This window comes from Tubulanus polymorphus, chromosome 4 (genome assembly GCF_964204645.1).
Source record: "Tubulanus polymorphus chromosome 4, tnTubPoly1.2, whole genome shotgun sequence".
In the NCBI taxonomy this organism is placed as follows: domain Eukaryota; kingdom Metazoa; phylum Nemertea; class Palaeonemertea; order Tubulaniformes; family Tubulanidae; genus Tubulanus; species Tubulanus polymorphus.
Window position 1 is genome coordinate 8,256,069 of NC_134028.1, and position 18,133 is coordinate 8,274,201.

General features: G+C 37.8%; 2 protein-coding genes across 2 annotated transcripts; both read right to left on the bottom strand.

The window, feature by feature from the left end:
• Positions 1–788: 788 nt before the first annotated feature.
• LOC141904630 (solute carrier family 22 member 15-like) lies at positions 789–3,510 on the bottom strand. The gene is made up of 8 exons (XM_074793252.1): positions 3,134–3,510; positions 2,688–2,916; positions 2,377–2,572; positions 1,999–2,238; positions 1,751–1,885; positions 1,452–1,655; positions 1,235–1,307; positions 789–1,038 (listed from the first exon to the last, which is right to left on the bottom strand). The coding sequence occupies exons 1-8, from the start codon at positions 3,500–3,502 to the stop codon at positions 835–837; spliced, it is 1,650 nt and encodes a 549-aa protein (XP_074649353.1). The 5' UTR covers positions 3,503–3,510; the 3' UTR covers positions 789–834.
• Positions 3,511–7,100: 3,590 nt separating this feature from the next.
• LOC141904272 (solute carrier family 22 member 15-like) lies at positions 7,101–10,303 on the bottom strand. Its single transcript, XM_074792851.1, has 5 exons — positions 9,941–10,303; positions 8,404–8,522; positions 7,628–7,867; positions 7,399–7,533; positions 7,101–7,308 (listed from the first exon to the last, which is right to left on the bottom strand). Exons 1-5 carry the CDS (start codon positions 10,301–10,303, stop codon positions 7,101–7,103), a joined length of 1,065 nt encoding a protein of 354 aa, XP_074648952.1.
• Positions 10,304–18,133: the final 7,830 nt, after the last annotated feature.

Below are 18,133 nucleotides of genomic sequence, written 5' to 3' on the forward strand. Positions count from 1 at the left end.
GCATAGCACTGTCCGTTTGATTGCGACTCATCCACCTAAATATGCACTGTATATTAGAAACACAAAACTGCTCCCTGTGTGCAACTTTTACTTTAAGGCGAACTCAGTATCAGATGTGAAGTACCAAATGCGCACCCTTTGACGGAGAAACCCATCCTCATCAGAGCTGCACCGTCGATGTCACACTTCGGATACCCCAGGACCATAATCTCATCTGGATAATTTGCGTTTCGAAATGTGCTTCCTTTCTATCTAGTCAACACGCGGGACAATCACTTAGAGGACTTTCTACATCAACATCTACCCGAGAAAAAACGACATTAACTATCGGACTATTTACACGTAGAAAACGACCAAAAAAATATAAAAAATGGACAAAATGATCTTCAACCTTGTAATATAGCTATTTCCAAAATTTCGATGTATTAAATTAGGCAGCCAAAAATAACCCCAATCAGTCGCTTGCCAGTTCAGACTGGTTGGAAGATTGTTTGAATGAACCGAAACCGAATTTCCCAATTATGTACTCCGATTAAAACAAAAAATTATGTTAACTCGACCGCCGATCAAACAACTATAGCTGTGCTTCGATTTCCGATTTCAAAATCAAACCCCCTGTTTCGCTCCCGGCAGGTGTGGTGGGTTTGCAAGGGACACTCAATCAAAAAATTCAAACGAAATTTACCAACCAAATAAATAACAGGGTCAATCCCCTATTTTAAGATCAAAGAAAAAAAATAAAAAACATATATGTATATCAGATTTACAGTGCCTAAAAACTTGCATCATGAGAAAAAAAATGCCATTTTCAATAGCACTCGAACCAATTTACGATTATGTGCATTCAAGACCTTCCTGATTGAAGCCACGACTGTCACTGCACTTCGCGAACGGTTTTGTCTTTTGATTATTTCTACTGGGTAGACCGTCCGGTAAAGGCTTGTTCTTTGTTTCTGGTATTGAAAGAAAAGCCAGGATTCCGGATGAGAACGAAGCCGTCGCAAAAATTACGTACGGAATCGAACCGTGAAATGTGGCCTGAAATGAGAAATGGATGATATCACTCAGCCAGAATGACCCAATGGCGTCCAATTCGAGCAAAATGTCGATTTTCAATTATGTTAAGTTTTCATTCTATTTACAAAATGCGCAAAACAAAGGGAAAATTATTGCGATGAAACTGAATTATTTAATTATCGAGAGTAAGAAACGTGTCAGCAACTTCATCACTTACCAATAGAATGATAAATGGCGATATAATTGAGCCCAGTTTCGTCCCCATACTAACACAACCTGTAGCTATATTTCTGAAAGTTTTCCAAAACCGAAGATCGATTAGTTACGTACCGTGATTTAATGATCTTGTCAAGCGAAGCTATAAATCCTCGGCGTTGAAATTATTCTAATCGATGATTATAACGATGTAGATATAAAGTTTAATGAAAATCTACCTCATTAAAGTGGGATATAGTTCCCAGCAGCTTATTCGAGCCGCACACCAGCCTCCTGTCATCAATGATATTGATGCTAACGAAAAATAGGTAACGACCATTGGATTATTGTGCGCCACATCGGTTACTTTCATAGCTAATATCACTATAAGGCAACATCCAGTCAGTGAAATGAATAACACGTAACTCTTCACTCGACCGACCCTATAGATAGAGAAAATTGTGAATGTCCATGTGCTGCAAGTACTAAAGGAACAAGGTACGTTGTCATTGGATCGGTCCCATCGACAAATACATACCAGTTAATTACATAGATTGATAGGAGTCCTATGACGAATGCCCCGATACCGCTAACAGCTACATTCGAATAGATATTTCCAGTAAGTGAACTTATTGATGAGTTTATACCGTACCAGCTAATCGCTAAGGTGAACCTTAAAGGAACATTTTGGAGAAAATATAAAAAATGAGGAATCTTTCTTGAAGGTTTTTCAGATCCGTGTTTTCCAAAAATATCTGTCAAAACAAAACATTTTAGTAGCCTTACGTTTCGTATATAAGAACGATTGTCCATATTGACATCTTGCGGTTATGGAATAAATCTAAATAAGTGTACGGTACAGTTCTTTCCTGTCGTTTATTTTCAGTTCTGGCCACGTTTTCTAAAAACTCTCGCAAGTCGGTTCTCGGGGACAGTCGATTGAACCACATGGCTTTTCGAATCCAGTATTCAGCCTTTTCGAAACGTCCTTTTTGTACAAGCCACCTGGAACTCTCAGGGAAGAAACTGGAAGATAATTTTGTATACGCCTATATCATACTGGATGCTCGCGTGGTAACCTAGAATTTATATTTTCATTAGGTTCATCATCCAGCTGAAAACCAGCGGAATGTTATGGGAAAGGCCACTACGTCTTTAACTTACAAATAATACAGAGGAAACAACGGAATGGTGATAAGTCCTACGGCCGTAGTTAAAGTCTGCCAATCTCTGCATAGATATGCCAACAATGCTATGAACATGAGTGATGTCTGCCAACTAAATCTCCAGGAAGCTATAATTCTCCATTTAGGACTCATCCATTCCAAACTTAGGACCGGAGATATGCAATCCAATGCACCTGTTCCAAGAAAGAAACCAAAAAGTGTGATACTCATTTCCTTTGTGAGAAATGAATTTGGATTGTCTGTGCTTTCAATGTTTCGGAGAAGTAATTTCATTTTCAAACTGCTTACCTGCAAAAATACCGGTTATAACTCGTATAACGCAGTAGACATAATAGTTGGGAGCAAACCTTAAACAAGTTTGAAAAATTGACAACATAATCCACACTATGAATAGCGACCACCTTCTTCCGAACGTATCAGAAACTTGACCTCCAATGATTGCTCCGACGCCCACAGCAGCAAAAAATATACTGATGATAGTTTTCGCTTTCCAGAGGTTTCTGCATACAAGGTTCCACTAAAAGAACAAAAATTATTTCATCGAATTAATTTACCACTGCCATTATTCATAATTCACCCCACTCTTGGGAAGGTACGGAGCCCCGGAGGTGAAACGGCGAAAAATGACATTTTTCGTTCGAACGAAACACATTTAGTTCCCACGAAAAGATCGTGGCTCCAACTATGGAACTACAGAGTGATAGACTAATGAATAGGCTAACGGAAAACTCTACCTCTGTGAGTGCTGATGTCAACGTCGGGTTGAAAGTTCGGTTGATACAAACTAAATCCTCGGTTGAACAGAATCCATCAGTAGAATTCGGTAGTGATAAATTGACGCATGAATTTTCGCACTCGATACTCGCACATTTCCATCCGGGATCAGCGCATTCAAATACAAAATACATCACCGATAATGTAGCGCTTATTTCTAACACATTTGACATGACGTAAACCCACAATTGATAAAACCCCAAATCGCCTAACGTCTCGAATATGTCATCAAATTCCGAGTTTTGCCCGGATTTGTGTTTTCGGATCTTATCACGGGTGATAAAAGTAGTTTCTTCTTCAAGTTCCAGGTTATACTCTACGCCGTCCATATTATGTCATCCAGTCCACATTTAACGTAGAAATATTCTAAAACCTTCCTCATCCGATTAGTTTAATGAATAAATGTAGGCATAGAACCTTTCAATGACAATATACGTATGTTGTGTATATATATGTATATATAATATGTTGTCGACTTAAAATCGTAAAAGCATGACGACATATGCAATGGAGCTTTTGAAATAACGCTTTGAACTTCTCAACATGTGCCTATACAAACAAAAGAACATTTTTTTCGATTCCCCGGGAACAGACGTTATAAGGAGTGAGACCTCTTTATGTAACCTCTTTATGTCTTTTTGTTCAAAAATACATAAGGAGGTTACATAAAGAGGTCTCACCACAGACTAGAGTGAATTCGAAAAACAAAGAAAAACTATTTCTATTTCAAGATGTGGGTGATGAGCAAATAGTGAAAAATAGTTAATTGTTTCGATGTGCGTGCAGGTGAACTTTATGAATCAAATTTTTACTTAAAGACCACAGCCAATTTTTGCACAGAAATATTCGCGAATTTCTCGTCCCATCAAAAGATATATGTAAAAATTTATTAAATAGTTACAAACTTGGAACTGGGTGAATATATCATATAAGAGATATTTCCGTTGTGTGGAGATTGGTAAGATTGCAAAAATAGAAGCTGGATGTGTGAACATTGCGAATGCGAGTGAAACTGTTAAAAGCATTATTGTCGTGTCGTAAGTTTTGATTTTGCAGTTTTCTTATCAGACGAAACCATTTCTGAACGCTGGAATAACTGAACATGTGACAGAATTAGCTGTGATAATCAACGCCAATGGCCGATGAAAAACGTAGACAACAAAAGAATTTGAATAATGCAAAGTAACATCCAAAATACTTGTCGGGAAAATGCAAGTCAGCAGTTGGTAGGAAATACAGGACCAGGGCATTCATTGCACTTATTATGCGGATCGGGAAAATTTAGGCGTTCATATCAAACGAGACGTGAAGGGAAAGAGCACAACTGCCGCACGTTCCAGAGTTATAGCAACTATTATTAGCCAGGAACTACTGGCTGATGAAAGCGACATTGCAAATTCGTAGATTTGACAGCCGATCAAAGACGTCATGACTATCGAACCACTGCTTACTTGTAAGAGAATAGACTGTACCACGGGCATCAAAGCTAGATTGATACAGTACATCTTATCGGTAACCGACAAAACTATAAGACAGTTAGCGTAAGACAAATCCCGGAATCTGCGGCTTACCATTATCAGGAAATTAGCTGAATTTCCCACAGCTCCTAACGCGAACAAGATCAGCGGAATGACCTATGACATAGTATGGTAACTACTGTATTTGTTTGCTACAGACATGATGGCTATATAACTGTTGTACGGTCGACAAATCGGTTTCAAAGTTGAATTTAAGACCGACGAGAATCGTCTAATTATGAAATTTCTTTCCGGTACAGAACTATCAGCGATATTCATTTATGATAATAAAGTCTTATAAGGTGACTCGTCATTTATTCTATATTGCTAACATAATTTAATTCTAACAGAATATATGTTATTGTTAACACTGAACAAAAATCGATCCTCTAATATTGTACTCTCTATTTGTAAAAGTTTTCTGGCGGTAGCGACAATCTCGTAATTCAAATAATTGACGAAACTGTTTCAACGATCTCTAACTTCGTTATTTCATCTATCGACAGATCAGTAAAAAGTTGCATAAAATGATAAGCTTGTTAGAATGTTTATAAGTGAATTGAGATACAGCATGAAATACAAAGTTTAGACCAAGACGGTTTCTGTGTCCTTCTTGCGAGGTTTGAATCTAATGGCATTGTGAGCTCCATTTCATTTCAGTCAATTTCTTCACAGCGAATTAATGAAGTTGGAAATCATATTGGGTGTCGTCAGTCGATATTGCTGGGGATGGTGCGTTCTTTGGGAATTATGGGTTGAATCCGTATAATCAATTGTTTTTTTAAATGAAATATTCTCAAAATAGTAAATATGATACTATCAAAGATCAAAACGGTGCAGTGATACATTTTCTGAAACAGTACGTACATGTTCATTCCATCAAACTAAGTTGTGATTTGAATGTCTGAACAATACTCTGAAGCTACCATTGTCATTGCGGTTCACGATGGTTTATTTCTCTTATCGTGTCTACTGGGTAGATCGTCCGGTAAAGGCTTGTTCTTCGTTTCTGGTATCAAGATAAAAACCAGAATTCCGGATGAGAACGAAACTGTTGCAAAAATTACGTACGGAATCGAACCGTGATAGGCTGCCTGAAATGAGAAATTTGTGTAATCTCCCTCAGTCAGATGCGAGTTAATTTCGATTTTCATGTAAATTTCATTTTAGTTACAAAATGCACAAGATAAAGAACATGGGCTGACGATAACGTTTTCTGGAACCTCGCTATTCATGGAAGGTAGAACGGAAGATACGAGTGTGATACTTCAAAAGTGAATGGAAAATGCGGGAATCTGTATTTTTTCAAACTTTCCACACCTAGAATTCATCTCGGTTTAACAGCGACTGCAGTGCCAATTCATCCAGAAATGGCAATCTGAGATAGATAAATCTAGTACCAGGTAAGTATAGAAAATTCAAGATTATATTTGACTGGGCCAGGATGCTTTCCAGGCAAGATTATACTGCTGTAAAACAAAATTTTCGAGTTTATTCCGGGTTTTTAACTTATACAATTATAAATTAGTTTTCTCGGTTAAATGCGATTTTCGAGGTTTATTCCGAGTTTGCAACTCGGAATTAACTAGTTTTCTCAGTTACTAACTCGAAATAAACCTCAAAAATCGCATTTAACTGAGAAAACTAGTTTATTCCGAGTTAGAAACTCGGAATTAACCTCGAAAATTTTTTCATGTCCCCAGGACGCTTTCCGTAATTGTCACTCGTAGTTTCCATTGAACATTTATGTGACAAGGTGTATGAACCTCAATGGTGATAACTTATGCAAATTTTTTAATACAAAATGCGAAGCCAGTTTTATAGACCGGTTTTAACTTCAACTCGGGGCTAACATTCGTTTCAATTGAGTAAACCACAGGTTGAAGATAATACCGAAAGCAGTAAACTGCTACAATATTGATTCCACTAATTTTCTTTTTTTCGCTCGACATGCATTCTTTATAGATATATTTCTTATATTAATGAATAAAAGAATAGAGCCCGCTGCAAAATCTTTCGTTTCTTAGGCCATCATATTTTGGCCACTTGGGTTATAAAAATATACATATACGTACGTTTACTAGAGTGTTGAAATGATCATTTGTGCTTAATATATTTGGTAAAAATATGGTGCAACTTTCAATATCAAATAAAAATTGAAAATAGAATAGTCAGCAACTTAATGACTTACCAATAGAAAAATAAATGGAGCTATAACTGAGCCCAGTTTTATCGCCATACCAATAGAACCTGTGGCTATATTTCTGAAAGTTTTACAAAACCAAATTTTAATTAGTTATCATAATTTTAATGATCCTATCAATCAAAACTAGTCCTTGGCGTTGAAATAATGAGCATTCTCATCAATGACTGAATCATGAAAATATATCGAATTCGATTTCATGAAATTCTACCTCATAAGGGTGGGATATAGCTCCCAGCAGGCTATTCCTACTGCACACCAGCCTCCCGCCATCACTGATATTGATGCTAACGAAAAATAGGTAACGACCATTGGATTAGAGTGCGCCACTCCGGTTACTTTCATAGTTAATATCACTATATGACAACAGCCGGTCAGTGAAATGAACAGCACATAACTCTTCACCCGACCGATCCTATTGATAGACAAAAATTGTGGTGTCGATTTGTAAGTACTAAAGCAACTAAGCTGCGCTATTGCATAGGTTACGTTGGCAAATACATACCAGTTAATTACATAGATAGATAGATAACCAACGACGAACTCTCCGACGCCAGCAACGGCTACATTCAAATAGATATTTCCAGTAAGTGAACTTATTGAAGAGTTTATACCGTACCAGGCAATCGCTAAAGTGAGCCTTGAAAAAATTCAAATAAAAGATAGATAACGTGGCTTTTTGAAATAGTTGTTGCAAAAATATCTAGCAAGACAAAACATTTCAATGGTCTTACGATGCGTATATAAGAACGATTGTCCATATTGTCATCTTGCGGTTGTGGAATAAATCTAAATACGTGTACGGTACAGTTCTTTCCTGTCGTTTATTCTCAGTTCTGGCCACGTTTTCTAAAAATGTGTGCAAGTCCATTTCCGGCGAGAGACGATTAAACCATATAGCTTTTCGTATCCAATATTCAGCATCTTTGAATCGTCGCTTTTGTACAAGCCACCTGGAACTCTCAGGGAAGAAACTGGAAGATAATTGTGTTTATACGTATATTATACTTGACGCTCGTGGTAAGCTATAGAATACATCCTTTGGTTCGGTTCCCAATCCTGCTGAATGCGAAGGAGACCTCGCGTTTTTCGAGAACTTACAAATAATACAGTGGAAACAATGGAATAGTGATAAGTCCTACGGCCGTGGTTAAAGTCTGCCAATCTCTGCATAGATATGCCAACAATGCTATTAACGTGAGTGATATCTCCCAACTGAATCTCCAGGAAGCTATTATTCTCCATTTAGGACTCATCCATTCCAAACTTAGGACCGGAGATATGCAATGCATAGCACCTGTTCCAAAAAAATAAAGAGTGAAATACCGGTGATCTTTTACTTTCCAAGAAATGAATTAGGATTACGTGCGCATTCAATGTTTCATTTTCAAACTACTTACCGGCAAAAATACCGGTTATTACTCGTATAACGCAGTAGACATAATAGTTGGGACAAAACCTTAAACAAGTTTGAAAAATCGACAACAAAATCCACACTGTAAATAGCGACCATCTTCTTCCGAACGTATCAGAAACTTGACCTCCAGCGATCGACCCGATAGCCAAAGCGACGAAAAATATGCTGATGATAGTTTTCGCTTTCCAGAGCTCTCCACAAACAAGGCTCCACTAAAAACAAAAAAAATTATTTAATCGAGTAAAGTTGTCATTTTTGCAATGCGCCGTTCTCGATGACGAAATGCCTTGTGATATGAAATCTTTAATTTTTCAGAAAGGCGTTCTTTAATTTTCATTATTTGCTTCAAATAGAGCTTTCAGTGGCCATTTTTCATGGCAAAAGGATGTCACAACGTCACTGTTTTCACTAAGCGTCGTATCTCAAAAATATTTTATTTTTCACAAATGGCATTTGATAATCGGGAAATGTGTGGTAGCTCGATCGGTATAGATATTCATGTCATCTCAACCTAATATCGGCCAAAATGGAACGGTTTACCTTAATTACCATACGGTGTTTTTGTTTTTAGTCAAGCTCCAAGAATTGTCCAAATTTAGGGGGCCAAAGTTGTGCATCGGTTATTTTATGATTTTTCACCAGATACGACACCTTATCCTTAGATACGCCAGTTAGTGAAAAACAAAACTGCCTGTTTTTGTAGATACGTCTCTCTATCAAACACACAATTATATGCATTCAGATATGAATGATACCTCATTCTTCGAATTTTTAAGCAAACTATAACTCATTGAGTCTCAAATTAAACAATATTTCAATTTGATAGCAATTTTTCACATATATCAACAATCTTTAACTTCCTATTGTTAACCCTGTTTAGCAATGATGAGGTTAACTACAAGAATTACTACTTAGGAACGGCGATACAATTAATCATGTTCCTCTGGGCGTGCTCCATGTTAAATAACTCCATTTGAACTTATTTGGCTTATTTTCTACTGTGGCAATTAAGATTAGATAAGATACGTGTCTTAGTGAAAAATGATTAAGATCGTGATTTCATATGATTTTGTTTCACTAAGTGGCGTATCTAAACTTACGTCGGTTAGTGAAAAAATGATTTTACGATGAATATGAGATACGTCATACAGGGTTCTATATACGTCAAAAACCAAAAGAGGTACAATCCTATTCACTTTTGGTATGGATTAAGTATGCACTTCCCCCATCTTTCTAATGGATTAAACTCAAAAATCAATTTTTTGGAGATACGTCGGTTAGTGAAAACAGCGACGACAAATTGTATTGTTTCGTTAAAAAATCAAAAATTTGGTAACATATGCAGCAAATACACTTGGATTGAAAATACCGTAAAGAGTTCCTTTACCTGGTCTAATTTTCAATTAATTTTCAGATATTTAGCTAAAGTGTAATGTAATTAGTAGACCACCATCATTGAGTTGGATCCTGCAGCTGGTTCATCAGTTCTTGTTCAAATTTGGCAGTTAACAATTTAGCAGTTGAACAAGTCCTTATTTGGTGAATGAATCCAAGTTTAGAGTGAATTCGGAACTGTGGAGCTGCAGATTAAAGTAGTAAAGCGTGACCGATTTGTAAAGGAAACCTTTACCTCGGTGAGTGCTGATGTCAACGTCGGGTTGAAAGTTCGGTTGATACAAACTAAATCCTCAGTTGTGCAGAATCCATCAGTAGAATTCGGCATCGATGAATTGACGCATGAATTTTCGCACTCGATACTCGCGCATTTCCATCCGGGATCAGCGCATTCAAATATAAAATACATCACCGATAATGTACCACTTGACTCCATCACATTTGCCATGACGTAAACCAATAATTGATAGAAACCCAAGTCGCCTAACGTCTCGAATAAATCATCGAATTCTGAGTTTTGTCCGGATTTTTGTATATCTTCACCGTTGATAAAAGTAGTTTCTTCTTCAAGGTCCGGGTTATATTTTACGCCGTCCATTTTGCTATCTCATTCAGTTCACACGAACGTTACAGATATTCTTTCGACTTCTCAGGGAAAAAGTTTGCACTCGACAGGTATTCAGTCGTTCGATGAATATATTTAGCCATAAGCTTTTTAATGCCAATTTTTAAACAATCCTTACACATATAAGCCGTAGGTCTTTTGAAATAAAGCCCTATAGAGAGCGTGCTAAAAGGAGCTTCCACAAACAAAAGGACATTTACGATCTTTTGGAATCAGACATTGAAGTGATCATTTAGGTGGAACTGGTTCCTCGAAACCTAGATATCTGCTTGGAGTGTTAAGGATTGCCACAGTATCAATAGCTCACGTGCAGGCAGCATCTTTGCAGGTGCTCCGAGATTGCTTTTATTGGGGTTCACCGAATAGAATGAACTCCCGCTGGATAGTTTAAGTCATTCGACATTTTTAATGAATCCGTTGGAAGTTACATGTTACATAGTTACAATTCGTCCAATTGTTCATGTATGATTACTGTAGGCTACTAATTGGGCATCCACAGACTCTAGGCGAATTTATAAAAACAATAAGAAAACTATTTCTAGTTTTCCAAATGTGTGTCATTACATGAGCAAATAGAATAATGACAATTTAGTTTTTTCAATGTGCGTTATATTTATCTTTATTGAAAGAACTTGTCTATTTTAATGCTATCCCACAACCATTTAATTACCTTTCATTACCTTTTTAATTCAAGCCTTTTTAATTAACTTTTTATACATATCTAGTTTATTTACTTCATTCATATTCGCATTCAAATTCATCATTGCGGTTCACGATGGTTCATTTTTCTTATCGTGTCTGGGTAGATCGTCCGGTAAAGGCTCGTTCTTTGTTTCTGGTATTAGAGAAAAACCAAAATTGTGGATGAGAACGAAACCGACGCAAAAATTACGTACGGAATCGAATCGTGATAGGCTGTCTGAAATGAAAAATGGATGATATCTCCCTCAGTCAAATTCGAGCAAAATATCGATTTAATTTCATTTCAATTACAAAATGCACAAGATAAAGAACGGGAGAGACGATAACGTTTTCTGAAATATCGCCATTCTTGGAAAGTTTAAACGGAAAAGACGAGCTTGCTGCTTCAAAAAGGGAAAACGCGGGCTGGTGAGGAACTATTCATCAGCAACTAACTTTCATTAGCAAATAGACTTGAAAGTAGAATTGTCACCGACTTCATGACTTACCGATTGATAAGGTAGGCTAAAGGTCACATTACCTCTGTGAGCGCTTATGTTAAAGTCGGGTTGAAAGTTCGGTTGATACAAACTAAATCCTCAGTTGAGCAGAATCCATCAGTAGAATTCGGCAGTGATGAATTGACAGATGAATTTTCGCACTCGATACTCGCACTTTTCCATCCGGGATCAGCGCATTCAAATACAAAATACATCACCGATAATGTAGCGCTTATTTCTAACAAATTCGACATGACGTAAACCAACAATTGATAAAAACCTAAATCACCTAACGTCTCGAATATATCATCAAATTCCGAGTTTTGTGCGGATTTTTGTATCTCTTTACCTTCGATGAAAGTAGTTTCTTCTTCGTCTTCGTCAATCCCTTCACCGTTGATAAAATGAGTTTCTTCTTCAAGGTCCAGGTTATTTTTGACGACTACCATATTCCTATTTCGTTCAGTTCACACTAACGTAACAGCTATTCGTAAACCTCACAAATAAGGGAAGGAAAGTTCTCACTCGACTAGTTCAATGAATAAATGTGGGAAATGAATAAATGAATAGATGAAAACGTGTTGCTTAATATCTGATTCCAGGGAATCGAAAAATGCTGGTGCGTTACTTGCTAGTCGGAATGGTGTGTTCTATATGCGCGCAGTACATCAGCGAAAATGTTAAAGACGTGACATGAAAAATTGATATCCGAACGAAGCGAAAAATTAATTTAAGCATTTAAAGATGTAATTGGACATCGATATGTGTGACCGCAACTCTTGCGTTTAGATGGTTATAATGCGAATATGATCGTTTGAGTGACAGCGAACACTAATTAAAAGACGGAAAAAATCTAAATGCAAAATAGGTCGATTCTAAAATTGCTGGGTGAAGTAAATAAGTCGTTTGATGAGTAAGAAATTTAGGATTCTAAATCATTTATGAATAGTACTTGAAGGTCTGTGGACAACCGAGCAGAATTTGAATCGTGAAGGAATTTCGTTCATTGTATCGTGCTGATGTTCAATGGCGCACCGACTTCGAGCGCTGTTGATAGCGTCGCTGATCGTCAGTCAAGCTCGCATCGCACGCGCTGATCGCGCAGACTCTATCGAGGAATCGTCTGTGGCGGTAAGTTCGTCTTGTAACACCACGTGGTACCCTATAGATTCTACGTCCGGTTACATCGTTTCACCGAATTATCCTTCGTTAACGCGCGGAGTTGAATGTCGTTGGTTCATCAACAGCTCTTTGCCGGGAACTTTTCACGTCCGGGTTTACTACGATATTGAGCCGACAATATTCTGTGGTGATAACTACCTTCTCGTATACGAGTCTAATAACAGATTGTGCGGTGATGGAAAATATGAAATCCACCGTAACGATTCGATCTCGTTGGTGTTTAAAAGTAACGTCGATGGTGCGCGAGGTAGTCGGGTTTATATCACATATCGTTATGAACGAAGCCGATTGAAAATGATTCTCGACTGCAGCGACATCAATTCTAGTATAAACAAACTACACACCTCAACTGGTTATAAATTCCTCATAAGAATAGGTAGCTGCCAGTTGTTTGTGGAATGGATCGGAATATCACGCGGTCATGCGATGAATCTCACGTTTATTCAGATGATAATGAAATCACATCCTACGCGTCAATCGGCGACCATTGCAATCCGCGACGGATGGAACAGCAACAGTGAACCTATCGCTCTTATGCGAGAACAAACCGGACATCCGCCTTCGTCATTTTATACTAAAACAAATAAAGCCATCATCACTTCGCTTCATCCTATAATTCAGTTCAAATTATCTGTAAAAATCTACAAAATTTCAGATTGGAACGTCTCTAATCCGTTGATTCAGATCTCTAATAACGAGTCGGGAGTGCTCGTTCCCGATGACAGCAGTTTACACGTAATAACTCGATCAAAACACTTACACTGCTGGTCTATCACAGCGCATGTTTTACAGTACGTCATCCTCAACTGGACACGTGATCTCGTCACATCCGGTGACGTCACTGATGTATATAAACTAGAAGGGTTACGTGTTGTAGGGACTGATATTTTACTCGGTTACAACTACCTCGAATCAGTGAGTGTTAAATCTGACGGCTTTCTCGTCATACTGTGCGCTTTAATGAACGGAGAACCATCGAAGTCACGAAAAGAAATTAACTTTAAAGTGAGATCACTATCGATAGATGATGTTCACGTCACTAATCATCGGGTGAGTATTGATTCTAAACTATCAATGAAGCTGGTGAATCAGATCACGATCTAGAGATATAAACTGACTGGTAGACATTGATTTTATAGATACGAGATGGAGTATTATGGCCCATGCCTGTTCGCTGGATTTTCCCGTTATCAAAAAAGAAAATACTAACGTACCGAATAAACACATTACTGTTGAAATGGAAAGTTGATATTCGGGAAGAGAATTTAGAACTAAGAGTTTTATCAGAGAACTGCGAGCGAGCTGGATTTTACATATATGACGGTGGTAATTTCACGGCTAGACGCTACGGACCGTATTGTCCTCGTTTATCGGTATACGACCGTAACGTCGTCAGTCTGATTACATCAGGTGGATCGGTTACTGTAGTAGGATACGCTTATAACTGGGATGATCGGTTAACATATGTCGGTAAAGAATCATCTCTCGGATTTGGTCCTACAGACTGTGACTGGTATGTTTTCAAGAGGGGAGAACGTCGGATCAATATGACGTCGAATTGTCTCGTCATTTCACCTGAAAACCGACGCCATTCACTGAAAAGAATTTATATATTATCAGAACACGAATATCGAATTGATAGTTGTTTTCGACATTGGTCACGATCTTGTCCTTGGGTAATAAGAATTATCAGTAAACGTCTAAATAAAAGCTTCGCTTTAACCACGGTATTATTCATGGCCAGTGGGAGTTTGTTCTGGAGTGCTCCACTAATTATAAAACTACGACATAAATGTTTAGGATCAAAAAAGCCTGTTGACAGATTAGACTTAACAATAAGTAGATTTTCAATAACAGCCGAGGATGAATGCGGACTGGTTGAGTCACCTAACTACCCGACAAGGGCAGGACATACGTCGGTACCTTTATACTATAGATTTTCAAACCGTCGAAGAAAGATACTTCGATATTACAGATTTATAATCAAATTTATAGAACCGATTAGTTGTAACGCAAACGTCTTTGTGGAAAATGGCCCGATACTTTTCATTCAAGAGATATCCTGGGCGAAAATTCGAACCCATCGTCGTATTACAATATGTGGAAATATGGCAACGATGGGACTCGTATTTCATAGTTTACTCGATAATCAATTGTATTTTGAAATACAGAAAATGATTGCAAAATTTCAAATACAATACGTTTCACGCCAGTCGTTGGCGATGGAGTATTCCAATGGTGCTCACTGTCAACAAGGATTTCTAGATTCGGGAATCTCTTGCGTGAAAAACATCAGAGATGAAATTCTGAATTGGGAGAATGCCGAATTGTACTGTAGACAGAAGCATTCGGGACATCTACTCAGTATCAACTCAGAACAGGAAATGATTTTCATTAAAAAACTATTTGCTACGAGACCTCTGATCAACGAGGCGTATTCAAAGAAAGTGCTCATATTGATGATTGGATTAAAACTGCAGGTAAATTCGTAAACTGTTTTCATTCTCAAAAGTTTCCCCAGTTAATTTAACATTTTTTTTATATTTCTAGGCTAGAACTGGTTACATGTGGACTGATGGGAAGCCATTGAGCTACACTGAATGGTATGAACCGACAAATAACGACACGATACCAGCTGTTATTCAAGGATTGATATCTCCTCTTAGAAAGCAACCGATAAATGACGTCAATATGCCGTGTACAGCGATGATCCTGAATAATCCACGAGGATCGGCGAACTGGGTTCGATTCCCTTGCAGAATTGAAGAGGTCCACACGAGTTTCATCTGCGAAACAGAAAGAATCGAAAAAATCGTGAATTGGACAAATAAAATACGAATTACAACAGTTCAAACATCAAATTTCACAAACAACCACACATTTTTGCATCGTGAAAATATGTTTCACGACAATTTTGTCAATGATTCGAGCTGCACGATGGGTTGGGTAAGCATAAATAAACAATGCTATCAAATACTGACAGACTGGAACAAACATCGAGGTCTAGATATGAAATCTGCGACAGAGATCTGTCATAGCATCGGTGCTGAAATAGCCACTGTGATAACCATCTACACAGACAACGAAACTATGGACTTCATAAGAACATTCCACTTTGAACATCAATATAGCTCTATACTAGCGATGACTTTCAATGACAGACTGCTCGTAATAAATCCAATAATCACTAGAGATGAAATCACTTATATTCAATCAGTGAAATGGACGATGAAACAGTTTGATTATGCGACAGATACAGCACATTCTGTTTTATGCTCATACAATGTAACTGATGAAGATTTAGCTGCTATAAGCGGTTGTAAATGGTGGCAGTTTGAATGTAACGATCAAAGATGTATCAGCGACCATCGCGTATGCGATACCAGACACGATTGTCAACAAGGGGAAGATGAACTCAATTGTAGGGATGTAAATTCACACAGTCAGTTCCAATGCTACAATGGTCGGGTTATATCAATAAGTGGTTTGTGTGATTTCTTACAGGATTGTCCGGATGGTTCTGATGAGAAATCGTGTTTTCATCCCCCGTGTTTGTCCGGACAATTCCGCTGTAAAAGTGGCCAGTGTGTAAATAGGTCTAGTAGATGTGATGGAGTCACTGATTGTAAAGACGGTTCTGATGAAATTGGATGCAACGCTCAACTGTGTCAGGGATTTGTATGTAACAGTGGAGACTGTATCAGTTTGCAGTTGCATCAGGATGGTGTCGTGGATTGTAGTGGAAGTCTCGAAGAAGACGAATTAGTAACAACTACTGATGTCACTGTGAATCCTACGGTTCATTGCAATTATGAGAACTACTGTACGACTAACTTCACAAATCTCTGTTCGGAATCTGATGAACAAAGATGTTCTTTCAGTTCTCCTCATTGTTATTCAAGACGTTACAGGTGTATTCTAGAAAGAATTACAAATGGTTACCTAGTTTGTAGAAAACTTGAGCACCTATTGAGATGTGAAGAATTTGAATGTCCAGTTGGTACTGTAAAATGTCCAGCATCGTACTGTATACCAATAAGACAGGTGTGCGATGGTCAAGCAGATTGTCCTAATTCAGAGGATGAACAAAACTGCGATACATTATCATGTCCAGGAATGTTTAAATGTGGTCAGGAAAACCGATGTATTCCACAATCTGAAGTGTGTGATGGTGTCGTAAATTGTAAACATACAACTGATGACGAGGCTTCCTGTAGCGTTGCGTGTCCTACAGGCTGTATATGTCAAGGTCATTTTATTGATTGTGGTAATACTGGTTTAACGGATATCACTGGTCTTTTCTCGGCATCAACCCGAGTTCTAATCTTGTCAAATAATCAAATTCATTTCAACAAGTCGACATTATATTTACTTCGCTATCTCTACATTCTCAACATCTCTTCCAATGAATTGTCTCATATTTTACCGAACTCGTTCTCGAACCTGCATAACCTGCATTCGTTAGACATTACATACAACAACATAAAATCATTATCCGCGAATACATTCATCGGTTTGTACAGTTTGAAAGAGTTATCCATAACTGGAAATCCGCTGAGATATTTGGAAGAAGGCAGTTTCAGAGGTTTGAAGTCGCTTCGAGATCTTGATCTTCACGGACTTTTTCTGTTCGATTTAGCTGCACATGTTTTCAATGGTTTATCCTCATTACAATCATTAAATATCAGCAGTAACAAAATCTTGTATATTTCAATATACGCTTTTTCTGGGTTGAATGAACTTGGAATTCTTGATATCACCAACAACTCGAAAATAATTTCTGTCGACAGAAATGTTTTCGACAATCTGACATCATTAGTCTCCATAACGTCCGATGCTTACAAATTCTGCTGCATGGCTCCGAATGTTGACCAGTGTCTTCCCGAAGCTGATCAATTTTCCTCCTGTTCGGATCTCATGGGTAACAAAGTCCTCAGAGCTATCATCTGGGTTATTTCTGCATCCACCTTCATCTTAAATAACATCGTCATTTTATTTCGCTTTCGATCAATTCGATTCTCAGGCCACGAAATGCGAAGCACATCTTCTGACATCCTCATTATCAATATTGCCGCTTGTGATTTTCTGATGTCGGTATATTTGTTTTTGATCGCGGGAGCAGATTACGTTTATAAAGGAGTTTATTTCCTAAATTCTGAAACTTGGACCGACAGTTCATTGTGTAGTTTTGCTGGAGTTATGGTGACTATATCCTGTGAAGGCTCGTTGACTTTTGTCTGTATTCAAACGCGGCATAGATTCTCAAATATCGTTAATCCATTTTCCGCAAATCCGATTACATCTCCGAGATGTGTGTCCATTATTTGTGCGCTCAATTGGATTATCATTGCATTTCTTTCATTAGTGCCACTTGTACTAACGTCTTATTTCGAGAAAAATTTGTATGGTACTACTGGAGTTTGTTTACCTATGAATTTAA

Bases quoted from the DNA above. Each gene is read 5' to 3' on its own strand.
- LOC141904272 (XM_074792851.1), bottom strand. From the start codon at position 10,303: ATGGACGGCGTAAAATATAACCCGGACCTTGAAGAAGAAACTACTTTT. The intron at 7,534-7,627 runs GTAAGACCATTG...AATTTTTTCAAG, and splicing joins ATCGTTCTTATATACGCATC to GCTCACTTTAGCGATTGCCT. The intron at 7,309-7,398 runs GTATGTATTTGC...GTCTATCAATAG, and splicing joins TCTATCTATGTAATTAACTG to GATCGGTCGGGTGAAGAGTT.
- LOC141904630 (XM_074793252.1), bottom strand. From the start codon at position 3,502: ATGGACGGCGTAGAGTATAACCTGGAACTTGAAGAAGAAACTACTTTT. The intron at 2,917-3,133 runs GTAGAGTTTTCC...TTGTTCTTTTAG, and splicing joins TGACATCAGCACTCACAGAG to TGGAACCTTGTATGCAGAAA. The intron at 1,308-1,451 runs GTAGATTTTCAT...GAAAACTTTCAG, and splicing joins CTATATCCCACTTTAATGAG to AAATATAGCTACAGGTTGTG.